This window comes from Gorilla gorilla, chromosome 19, assembly GCF_029281585.2.
Source record: "Gorilla gorilla gorilla isolate KB3781 chromosome 19, NHGRI_mGorGor1-v2.1_pri, whole genome shotgun sequence".
Taxonomy (NCBI): domain Eukaryota; kingdom Metazoa; phylum Chordata; class Mammalia; order Primates; family Hominidae; genus Gorilla; species Gorilla gorilla.
The window spans coordinates 25,201,466-25,214,317 of record NC_073243.2 but is presented as its reverse complement, the minus strand read 5'-3'; the positions used below and the strand labels follow the sequence as shown (position 1 = coordinate 25,214,317).

The 12,852-nt window shown below is 49.0% G+C and overlaps 1 protein-coding gene across 7 annotated transcripts in view; it reads left to right on the top strand.

Annotated features, from left to right (window-relative positions):
* Positions 1–12,852, top strand: part of GAS7 (growth arrest specific 7) — a 289,087-nt gene that overhangs the window by 259,983 nt on the left and 16,252 nt on the right. For all 7 annotated transcript variants that reach the window (XM_031003186.3, XM_004058579.5, XM_055367910.2 and 4 more), the window contains one exon: positions 5,583–5,661. In XM_031003186.3, the coding sequence (XP_030859046.1) occupies positions 5,583–5,661 (79 nt within the window). The remainder of the gene's footprint in view (positions 1–5,582; positions 5,662–12,852) is intronic.

Here is a 12,852-nt window from a genome sequence, read left to right as displayed (position 1 = left end):
ACATAGTGAAACCCCATCTCTACTAAAAATACAAGAATTAGCCGGGCGTGGTGATGAGTGCCTGTAGTCCCAGATACTTGGGAGGCTGAGGCAGGAGAATGGCGTGAACCCAGGAGGCGGAGCTTGCAGTGAGCTGAGATCAGGCCACTGCACTCCAGCCTGGGCGACAGAGCGAGACTCCGTCTCAAAAAAAAAAAAAAAAAAAAAAAAAAGGCATTTCCACATTGTCTTCTCTTTAGTGACCAAGAGCCACGTTCCAGATGTTGAAGTATGTCAGAATCCCCTCTGGTCTGACCCCTGGTAGCTGGGCAGCAGCCTCTAGATGCCCACTCCAGCTCCCCTTTGTCTAGGGGCAGGCTGGGAAGAAGCTGGGTATGAGAGGGTATTGTACCTGGCCACTTTGTCTGGAGCTCTCTCCTGTGGGCTTGAGGCATAGGCTCCCTTCCCGCTAATGCTGTGACTGTCCAGACCTCCTTGAGTGGGACCTGGGCTGGGAGAAGCTTAACCCAACCCTCCCAGCCACAGAAGGACTCCTAGTGGGTCAAAAAGTCTCAGCCCTTATGCACCCCCGGGGGAAATGGAATATGGTACAGCCACTGTGGAAAACAATCTGGTTGTTCCTCAAAAAGCTAAACATAGAATTACCATGTGACCCAGCAATTCCATTCCTAGGCTTATACCCAAAAGAATTAAGTACAGGCACTCAAACTAATACATGTGTACACATGTACACAGCAGCAATATTCATAATAGCCAAAAGGTGGAAACAACCCACATTCCACCCAGGGATGACTGGATAAACAAATGGTGTTGTATGCACAATGGATATCCATGGATAGACAATGGAATATTACTCAGCCATGAAAAGGAATGGAACACTAATACATGCTACTGTGTGGATGAGCCTCGAAAACATTCTGCTAAGTTACAGAAGCCAGGAACAAAAGGTCTCATAGTGTATGATTCCATTTATGTAAAATGCCCAGAACAGGCAAACCCATGGAAACAGAAAGTGGATTGTCATTTGCCAGGGGCTGGGGGAGGAGGGGAATGGGTTTTGACTGCTTAAAAGTTACCGGGTTTCCTTTTGGGGTGTGTATTCATCTGCTTGGGCTGCCACAACAAGATGTCCCAGACTGGGTGGCTGAAACTACAGACATTTATTTTCTTGTGGCTCTGGAGGCTGGGAAGTCCAAGATCAAGGTGCCAGCAGGGTTGGTGCCTGGTAAGGACTCTCCCATTGGGTTGCAGATGGCCACCTTCTGATTGTGTGTTCATGCAGCCTTTCCTTGGTGTGTGCTCAGAGAGAGAGAGAGAGAGAGAGGGAGCTCTGTGATGTCTATTTTTTTTTTTTTTTTTTTGAGACAGAGTCTCGCTCTGTCGCCCAGACTGGAGTGGCCTGATCTCAGCTCACTGCAACCTCCACCTCCCAAGTAGCTGGGACTACAGGCATGTGCCACCATACCTGGCTAATTTTTTGTATTTTTAGTAGAGACGGGGTTTCACCATGTTGGTCAGGCTGGTCTAGAACCCTGGAACTCAAGCAGTCCACCCTCCTCGGCCCCCCAAAGTGCTGGAATTGCAGGCGTGAGCCACCGCGCCTGGCCAATATCTATTTTTATAAGGACACTAATCCTATCAGATCAGGGCTGCACCCTTATGACCTCATTTAACCTTAATTACTTCCTTAAAGGCCCCATTGCCAAATGCAGCCACATTGTGGGTTAGGGTTTTAACCTGAGAATTTTGGCAGGACATAAACCTTTAGTCCATACTAGCATGACGAAAATGTTGTGGAACTAGATAGAGGTGGTAGCTGCACTCACAAAACAGGCGTTTGATTTGGTCTTGTCCTAAATGCGCCTGGATCGATCACTTTTCAACGGTTAATTTTATGTTATATGAATTTCACCTCGGTAAAAAAAAACACAAAGACTCTCAGGAGGTTAGAGTTGAAAAGGTCCCCAGAGGTCCTCTCCGTTCCGACCTCCCTCTGGTGCTGGTCTGTTTGAATTCCTTCTCCAAGGGGGAGTGAACCCCCGAGGAAGGAAGACGTTCTGTTGTGGGATGGTTGTGGTCGTCAGCGAGCCGTGATGTTAAACCAGTCCAAATCTGCCTTCATGGCTTGAAATCCTTCAGGAGACTGAGATTTTGCCAACCCAAATGTGGCTTTGATTAAGCCCTCCACATGGGTTGGCTGTGCAGCCAGGCGGCCTCCTTTGAATGGTTCTCACCCTCCCTGCCAGCCACAGACCGCAGGGTGGCCCAGCAAGACCAGCGTCCCTTCCACAGATGTAAATAAGGTTAGTTCATTCCTGGCCTCCTTCTGCTCCATGCATGGGGCCTGAGATAGGGGCAGGAAGGGGGCACATAGAGGAGCAGCTCTTGCTGCCTGGCAAGGGGCTTTCCTAAGTATCCCCGTGCCCTGCAACCACTGTGCCGCTCTGGAGTCTTCCGGCTTCCATCTCTCCAGCCTGGGCTGCTGCCAAGGACACTGTGTCCTAGCCAACATGCACAGCATATGCTCCTCACCCGAGCAGTCCAGCTCCATAAGTCAGGCCCACACTACCATACTGTACACACATGCCCGGACAAACACAGAGACAAACACAACACAGGCTCACATACATGCATCAGGGCCACTGCCCCATAGGTGTACACATTACTCTGTGTGTGCATGCACGCACAGCAGCCCCATGCACACACTCCTGCAGCAGGCACTGGAACATGAACACATGAGCCCCCTACGTACAACGTGCAAAGACACTGATTTACATTTACACACAGCTTTGGACATTTAACCCTATCTTGAAGACTTTCAAAGCAAAGCAGGAGTCTAGAAATTTGGAGCAGTTGAGGAAGATGCTGCTCAGGGAGGCTGGAGAGGCTTTTGCAATTCAACTTCTGTGTCCAAATTAGATTTCACAGGACATGTGCACATTGGTAAATAAACAGAATTCGGTTGTTTATTCTGCCTTAGTTTTTCTCTCCTATGTGGAAAGGAAATGGGATTTTGGTTTTCCTAGTTGGGAGTCATGAAAACAACATGCATTTTGATTTGGTGTACCTGAAACTGTATGTTGGAACAGAGATGCACCTCAGGTTTTGTTTTGTTTTTCATTAACCGTTTATCAGATGAAAAATCCCTTTTCAAATGAGAGAATTTGTAAGTAGCTTTTTAATAAATGGTGATGTGACTCCAAAGAGCCTGGAATATTGGAGAGCAGGGAGGCATTCACCAAGGATGCACTGGCTCAGAGGGGCCCATCTGAATGTCTGGAGACATGTCTTCCCACTTAGCAGTGTCTGGCCTGGAGGTAGAGCTGAGGACATTGTGTTGGGTGGGGGAAAACCATGGTTCTTCCTTTCCTCCCAGTTGCCCAGAGATGACATTCTCAGGCCACCACGGCTGTCCCTGGGCCATTTACCTGCCATGTGCTCTGCTGACAGTAGACTGACAGCTCTGTGGAAAGATGCATGTGCTCATACAAAGTCTGGGCACCGCCTGGGGCCTTTTTGGCTCTGTGACTCTTGTTCATACCTCCCACAGGCTGCTGTGTGTGGCTCAGCTGCAGGGGCAAACCCATCTCACCTCCCTTTAATCCAGTTCCCACTCCTCCCAGGACAACCTCGGTATGCTTCGAATAGTGTTGGCTTTCACCCTAGAGCTAGGAGGCATCTTGAGATAATTTGTGTGTATGGTGTGAGGTAGGGCCAAGATTCCTTTTCCTCCTATGGATGTACGGTTGTCTCTGCACCATTTGTTAAAAAGATCATCTGTTTCCCCCATGGAAACACCCTAACCTCTTTGCTGCAGTCAATCGGCCCTAGCTGAGTGACTCTGTGTTCTGTTCCGCTGATCTATGTAACTGCCAGGACTACTCCTGCCACCCCTGGACCTCCTACCCACCTGTTGAATCAGGTGGGGCACCCAAGCCACCCAGAGGGTGTGGAGTGCCCCGGCACAGCTTCCTGGATCTCAGGCCCTTCAGGCAGAGACAATTGTCAACAGCTTGGATTGCCCCGTTTCATACTCCAATGCTTCTCTGGTGGCTTCCCCTGCCAGGATCACTGAGGGGACCTTTCTTTGCTGCTAGACTCCTAGATAAAATCAGGCAGTCATTTCCCATAAACACCCACCTCGGCCTGAGCCAGCGCCACCACCACACAGGCCTGGCCAGCCATCAGAGGGGTCTGCTGTGCACTGTTGGGCAATTCTTTGCTGCTGGCTGCTCTGCTCCAGACCCAGAAGCCTCACCACATGCTGTCTTTTATTCAGCTTTTGCCACCCGACTTTAATGAATTCTCTGGGGGAAGTGGCTTTTGGATGATATTAAGTCAACGGAACATTCAGCCTGGATTTACTGGCAGTGTTGAAGAGGCTGGGAGCAGGAAAGCGGGGGTATCACTTGGAAGGGTCATGTGGTTAAAGAGCTCCAAGTCATAGAGAATGTAGCCTGGGGCCTGCATTGGCAAGTCTTAGGGACTTCAGGAGATTTCTTCTACATGAAGCCTCTCCTTGGAGTGGAGAAGTGATGCCGCTAACAGGACTTGGCCCTTCTCTAGTAAGCTGTGGGCAGCATCAGGGCTCATAGCTAGAGAAGCAGTGCTAGAGGAGACTGTGCTTCCTAGGATGGCCGTGGGAGCCTTCTCTGCCCTGTGGCTGCATCTAGGTCACTAGACCCACACAGTCCATCTTCCCCCCTCCTGGAAGCCTAGTAGCTGGGTTTTTCCCATAAGCAGCGCTGTGTGGTACCTGCTGTTTGGAAAGAGCTTCTTCGGCTGGGCATGGTGGCTTATGCCTGTAATCCCAGCACTCTGGGAGGCCGAGGTAACCCCTCCCTGCAGCCGCTCTCAGTTGGTCAGGAGTTCGAGACTGGCCTGGCCAACACGGCAAAACCCCGTCTCTACTAAAAATATAAAAATTAGCCGGATGTGGTGGCACATGCCTGTAATCCCAGCTACTCGGGAGGCTGAGGCAGGAGAATCGCTTGAACCCAGGAGGCAGAGGTTGCCATGAGCCAAGATCGCGCCATTGTACTCCAGCCTAGGTGACAGAGCAAGACTGTCTCAAGGAACAAACTAATAAACAAATGAAAAGAGCTTCTCCTTGGAATAGAACCTGTTTTCCTTCCTTGATTTATTAGCAGATGCTTGCACCCCTCATCAGCAAACCAGGGAGGGGTGATGTGAAAGCTCTGGGGACAGTGACGGCCCAGGGGTCAAGGCCCTCACTGCAGCTGAGGCTTTGGAATGTCCCCACACCTGCTTCCTGCACCTTCCTGGGTCCTTTCGAGCCTCTGGATTTCTAGGAATCCCCTGCCCCCAACCTCTTGGCTGTGTGCCACAATCTGTTCCCTTAGCTCCAGAGGTAAGGTGAGCTCACTTGGACCTTGGTGGCTCATCTGACTCTGTGAGTTGAAACGTGATGCTCATGTCTGGTTTCTGCCTGACTTCTGCCTCATCCGCGTCCACATTCTCAGCTGTCATATACCTCCCCGAGACCTGGGGTGGAGCCCCACCGTCCTGCCTCAGGAAGGGCTTTGGCTTCTGACCTGAGTCTCATGGTCTTTGTGTTGCAGCTCCTTGGGAGAGGCGTGGGCCCAGGTGAAGAAGAGCCTGGCGGACGAAGCAGAAGTTCACCTCAAGTTCTCTGCCAAGGTAACCCCTCCCTGCAGCCACTCTCAGTTGGTCTTACACACTGGGGTACTAAAAAATAGTTAACAACTGTCTCTCCAGTTTGCCGTTTGCCATTTTCCCTGGTGTAAACTTCAGGCTATCAACATGAAGTCACGGAATACGGAGTTGGGAAGAGATACCCAGTGGCTCACCATGAGGTGGTGCATTTTTGTACAGACACAGTAGCACAAATAACCATCAATATCCACCAAGAGCATGGAAAATAGTAAAGTGTAGTTAGGAGGTGGTAAGTGCTAGGTATTTATTGCCTTTGTTTTTTATTTTTTGTTATTTTTAAAAAGACAAGGTCTCACTCTGTTGCCCAGGCTGGAGTGCAGTGGCATGATCTTAGCTCACTGCAGCCTCAGCCTCCTGAGCTCAAACGATTCTCCCACCTCAGCCTCCCAAGTAGCTGGGACAACAGGTGTATGCAACCACGCCTGGGTCATTTTTTATTTCTTTGTAGAGATGGGGTCTCGCTATTTTCCCCAGGCTGGTCTTGAACCTCCTGGCTTCAAGCAGTCTTCCTGCCTCTACCTCCCAAAATGCTGGGATCACAGACATGAGCCACTATACCTGGCCTATTACCTTTGTTTTTAATATAATTTATTCAATTATAAGTTTATATCATTTCCTTTTTGATAATGGCCGTGTTTAACAACCAGCAAACAGAATTCCTGAAAATTTAACGTTCAGCTCTTGGGAGCCACTGGGAGCAGGCCTTAGCACACCCGCCCAGTTTCTCAGGGCAGCCCCTGAGTGATGAAGCCCTGCTTTCTTTTTGCCTGGCTTTCAAAGGGATGGAGTAGGATGTCCTGTCTCTTCCTAGTGTCAGGGAACATTAGGTTATGCCAAAGGGAGAATTTTTTTTAAATTCGGAACAAGTAAAGGGTCCTTCTTTATTTATTTATTTATTTATTTATTTATTTATTTATTTATTTATTTATTTATTTTGAGACAGAGTCTTGCTCTGTCGCCCAGGCTGGAGTGCAGTGGTGCGATCTCAGCTCACTGCAAGCTCCGCCTCCCGGGTTCAAGTGATTCTCCTGCCTCAGCCTCCCGAGTAGCTGGGACTATAGGCGCCTGCCACCACACCCAGCTAATTTTTTGTGTTTTTAGTAGAGATGGGGTTTCACCATGTTGGCCAGGCTGGTGTTGAACTCCTGACCTCATGATCCACCCTCCTCCGCCTCCCAAAGTGCTAGGATTATAGGCATGAGCCACCACTCCCGACCATAAAGCATCCCTCTTTCATTTAATTCTGAAGATACTAGTGCCAGGACTCGGGGGCAGGGTGTTTCTGTCCTATTCCCATCCTCAGGGCTCAGGATGGTGTCTTGCATGTAGTAGATGCTTAATAAATATTTTCTTATTGAGTCACGAATGAACAGAGCCCTCTGACTATCTCCACCCCACCCCCAGTCTTTTCAGGTCTCCTTTCTCTCAAGATTTCTCCATGTTTCCAAGTGACTCTCCCTTCCCCACTCCCTGGCACATACCTCCGGGTTTTCTCTCCGACTCTCAGCTAATTTTTAGATGAAAAATAAACTAAATCTCTCAGTGAAATAATCCACTCTAAAGTGTACATGATTGGTGGGGCTACCCATTAACAGGCTTGCCTTTTAAAGAAAGGGGCCAGGTGTGGTGGCTCACGCCTGTAATCCCAGCACTTTGAGAGGCTGAGGTGGGTGGATCATGAGGTCATGAGATCGAGACCATCCTGGCCAACATGGTGAAACCCCGTCTCTGCTAAAAATACAAAAATTAGCTGGGCTTGGTGGCACATGCCTGTAGTCCCAGCTACTCGGGAGGCTGAAGCAGGAGAATCTCTTGAACCCTGGAGGCAGAAGTTGCAGTGAGCCGAGTTCACGCCACTGCACTCCAGCCTGGCAACAGAGTGAGACTCTGTCTCAAAAAAAAAAAAAAAAAAGGGGGACCTTTCAGAGTGCACCATCTCTGTGACCCTGGCCTCTCTCTTCCCTCTGTCCTCCCACCATCACTAGTCAGACACAGCAGGGTAAAGTGCCTAAACGCTGAGTCTCCCTTCTTTAAACACATCCTTGATCATTTGAAGGTAGCATCCCTCAGAGATGGTCGCTCCTTCCTGGGACTTCCACGTTCAGCACTCACTGGTCCTGTCTCTTTCCTAGTGCCATTCCTACTGCAATTGCAAGTCCCTGCTTTGGGATCCCATACGATGTACCCCGTGGTGGTACTCGGCACACAGAAGGCAGAATGAATGACTCAGATGACTGAGACACGTGAAAGGACTTTCTAAAGAGCTGGGTTGGAAGAGGGAACAGAGCTGCTATAGCTCCCCATGGCTTAGTGTGCCCCAAGATTGAGTTGACACCCAGATGTGAGTGAGAATTCCCAGCCAGTGAAGGCATGCCAACTAACCTCATTACACCAGGCGCTTCAGTAGAAAATTGCTACTCAAGTCCTGGCAGAGAAGGGAACTCCATGAATGGATCTTTTTCCTGCATTGCATCCAAAACAGCAAGTTATTTTTCAGCTGTAGATCATGAGTAGCTTTCCCCGCAAGGCCTTCCTTCTCCTGTCGGGGCCCCCAGCAGCTCCATTCTCTGCTGTGGTAGAAACTTCCATTGACTGGGAAGATGCCTGGGCGGGCTGCCATTGTGATGGGGTGGGGCTGGGAGCCAGAGTTGCGGGCTTTGGAAAGGTCACCTGCTGGGTCCCCGGGAATCTTGGTGGCATTTACTCCCCATCAGCAGGACCCCTGATTCTTGATTGTTTAGAGTACTCAACAGGTGGCAAAACTCTCTCCGACGTGGTAGTGGTGACATAAGTGGTGTGGATGGCTGTGTGCAGGATATAACTCATTGCCGTCAACCAGCACGCGAGACAGCGTCCGCATTTCACAATGAGAAGAGGTGGGGTGAGATCACAGCCCATGGTCACACAGCCAGGTGGGTTCAGTCACAGAGGAAGCAAAGGAAAGGACTGAGCGAATGGGAGACTTGGTCCCCAGAGCTTTTCTTCCAGCAGCTCCCCCTCTTTGGCAGACCAATGGCATTGAAAACACAGCCTCTTCTTGAGCCTCTGCCTTTCCAGGGGTTGCCAATGGGCTGCTGCAGACTTGCCCTGGACAACCACATGCTCAGAACATTTTAAGTTAGTGTTCAGGACACAGGGTGGACTTCACCATTCAGTTGACAGGAAGCTCATGAAGACCCGTCATGCAAAACAGACTTTGCTACGAGAGGCTCTCGGCTGCTTCCAGCCTGTCGGTCAGTGTTGGTGGCCTCAAGCGGTCATCGCAGCAGCCTAGCGGTTTTATGGCGATTCCTTGAGAAGAAAGTGGATCCAAGGATGTATTTGACTGCCATGAATAATATAGCTCCATATGCCGAAAACCGTTTTTAACGTCTGCTCCAAAAGACTTATTGAAATTCTGCTCCGAATGCTCTGTGTCAGGGGTAAAAGCTCTTTAAGAAATGTAATTTCGTTGCAGCAATTTTTGTGGTTTTTCTGGTCCACTAGCTCAAGCCATTGCTAATAGCAACAGATTGCTAAAGAAATGAGAGTGCCGTATACAAAGAAAGTTATACCTGGCTCCTGCTGAAGAAGGGAGAAGAGCAGAATTCCTTCTGCTGATAGAAAATCTCATGCGATAGAGGCTCTGCATTCCATCAGAAGATTTAGGGGACAGGAGTGAGGAGACATGAGTTGTATCTCAGTATTGTCACTAACAAGCTCTGTGACCTTGAGCAAGTCACTTAGCTCCCCTGGGGTTTCATTTCTTCACGTATGAAATGAAGGATTCAGACCAGATCAGTCTCTTTACACTTATCTGACAGTGACTTACAATGATGCATTTTATGTGAGCGTTCAGAACCCGTCTGTAGGTATCCACTCCGATATCTGCACACAGACATTCACGCACATCTGTAGCTGAAGCAAATGTTTCAAAAAACAGTATTTATCCTCCTACTTAAAATGTACTCTGGTATTTTCTGTTCAAGTCTGGTCTGTTCTCACCAAAAAGCTGGTCCTGACACATTAAATCGATTTCACAACTCTCGGCCGCACACCGTCTGAAAAATATCAGACTAGACAGTGTCTGAAATTCCTACCAACTTGGAATTTCTCTTATTCTCTTCTGATGTGTGAGATGAAAAGGAAGCAAAGAGAGCGAGAGTTTTGGAAAGAAAAACTGATGGGCCATGACAGGCCGGCCTGAGTCTGCGAGGACACTTTCAGGAAGGACTTCTGATTCCTGGTTCAACAGAGATGCTTAAAAGTTAAGAATGGGTACTAAAGATACCAGCCTAACCATTTTAAAGGAAAAAAAAAACTGTCTTTAAAAAGTACTTAATATCGCCGGGCACAGTGGCTCACGCCTGTAATCCCAGCACTTCAGGAGGCTGAGGCGGGCGGATCATGAGGTCAGGAGATCAAGACCATCCTGGCTAACATGGTGAAACCCCGTCTCTACTAAAAATACAAAAAAAAATTAGCCAGGTTTGGTGGCGGGTGCCTGTAATCCCAGCTACTCAGGAGGCTGAGGCAGGAGAACGGCTTGAACCTGGGAGGTGGAGCTTGCAGTGAGCCAAGATTGCGCCATTGCACTCCAGCCTGGGAGACAGAGTGAGACTCCGTCTCAAAAAAATAAAATAAAATAAAAAAAATACTTGATGTCTGTAGAGAGATGGAGATGCCAGGCATCCTCATCTGTGGAATCAAATCACTTGTGATAGTTAGCAGCGTCACGTTTCCAGAATGTCATTTGAATTTGGGGAAAGCTTCCTGGCATATTGGCAGGTTCATGGGCTTTTCCCCAGACCACAGAACCTGGGGCTGGGGTCCAGGAAACCTTAATGTTGAAAACTCTTCAGGTCATTCCTGGGCATATTAAAGCCTGAAAGTCACTTGCTTTCCATGTCCTTAGAGACCCCGGAGTTTCTGAGTCAGCAGGCTGAGCTAACTCTCCCAGATTCCCGGAGTTGTACAGCTGCTCCTACTCAGCAAATGCCAAACCTATATACGTGGGAAAGGGGTTTATTTATTCTCGTAAGCTCTCAAGATTTTTGTAGCATCCTGCAAACTGCCACCAGATGGGGATGTTTTCCTATACAGGGAAGGTTCCAGGGGCTCAAAAAAAATAGTAGGACATATTTACAGCTAACACGAGGAGGAGAGAGGGGTGTTTGGATGGCCAGTTCTCTGTTAGTCTGTGAAGGTCATCCAGCGACAAAGCTGTCTTCTTGTCACCCAGGGGATTGAGCTCTGAAGAGTTTGTCATTCTCTCCACAAATACAGAAGGGGCGCCCGCCCAGCCCCAGCCCAGGTCAGACACTGGGCACAGCAGTGCTCAGCCCAGATGGGGCCCCTGCCCGCTTGGAGCTCCCAGCCCCGTGTAAGTCAGTTGCTTAGAATAGGGACACCTAAGTCCTGGTTGTATCCAGAGAAAAGATATTGTACAGCAAAAACCTGAGGGAGAGGAGAGAAGTCACAGAACCCTCGTTGGGATATCATCTGTCCAGGGAAGCTGAGCTGTGCTCCCTAGAGACACCTCTGAGACAGGCAGAGGAAGATTTGCGGTGGTGGGGTGGGCATAGGTTGAAGAGAGTTGCCTGATTCCAGGCAGTGGGGTGGGAGGGGTGCACAGGGCTAGGGTGACACCTGGCTTTGACCACAGCAGGTCCTGTTGATCTGTTTTCTTATAAATGTTATGGGCTGGGCGCAGTGGCTCACGCCTGTAATCCCAGCACTTTGGGAGGCCGAGGCGGGCGGATCACGAGGTCAGGAGATCGAGACTATCCTGACTAACACGGTGAAACCCCATCTCTACTAAAAATACAAAAAAAAAAAAAAAAAAAAAATTAGCCAGGCGTGGTGGCGGGCGCCTGTAGTCCCAGCTACTCGGGAGGCTGAGACAGGAGAATGGCGTGAACCCGGGAGGCGAGGCTTGCAGTGAGCCGAGATCACGCCACTGCACTCCAGCCTGGGTGACAGAGCGAGACTCCGTCTCAAAAAATAAATAAATAAAAATAAAATAAATAAATGTTATGCTCACAAACAAAAAGAACAAATTTTAAGGAAAAGTTCTTTTAAAGGGGGGTGGGATGGGAAAGAGGGAAGGAATAAAAGAGAAGAAAAAAGCTTAAAACCCTGATGCCGCCCAGCTCTTCTGACAGCATAAACCCTTTTCTCTGGCCCCTGGGATACAGGGTGGTTCCCTTTGCCTGTGCTCCAGGCAGTCCAGCAAGCTGAGAATGTCTCGCATTGAGCGCAATGCGGGACAGTTGCCCTTGTGAGTTTCCAGCAGGTCTCCAGCAGTTCCCACCATCAGTTCCTCAAGGTTTGGACCCTGTCTAGCTCACCTTTGTATTCTCAGCACCTGCCATGGAGTAGATGTTCGATAAATAGGACTGACCTGAGACCGTCTAATTGAATGGCATTCGTTCGACTGTTCTTTACTGAAGCCGCGTACCCCAGTCACTGTGCTGAGTGCATGGAGACACAGACGCTGATGTGGTTTCTGTCCCCAGAAAGCTCTGTTTGGAAAATAAGGGAGAGAGACATAAGAACAAAGCCGTGCAAGAAGCTGTGGGATAAAATAAGTGTGTGAGGTCATTGATTATTATTGTTTTTTGTTCGTTTGTTTTGTTTTGTGTTTTTGAGACCGAGTCTCACTCTGTCACCCAGGCTGAAGTGCAGTGGCACAATCTTGGCTCACTGCAACCTCCCAGGTTCAAGTGATTTCCTGCCTCAGCCTCCTGAGTAGCTGGGATTACAGGCACCTGCCACCACGCCCAGCTAATTTGTGTGTGTGTGTGTGTGTGTGTGTGTGTGTGTATATAGTAGAGATGAGGTTTCACCATGTTGGCCAGGCTGGTCTTGAACTCCTGACCTCAGGTGATCCACCTGCCTCGGCCTCCCAAAGTGCTGGGATTACAGGCATGAGCCACCGTGCCCAGCCCATTGATTATTAACTTGATTTAGCCATTCCACAGTATATACATATTTCAAAACAGCATATTATAAACCATAAATAGTAAAAAATTCTAAAAATTTAAAAGCTGCAGAAGCTCAGAAAAAAGTAGTTAACAGATGGGGAAATCAGAAGGCTCTAGTTGCTAACCACTTATCCTGTAGACGTGTGTGAGGGCCTCCTGAGCTAAGGTGACCTGCCTAAGCTGAGACCTG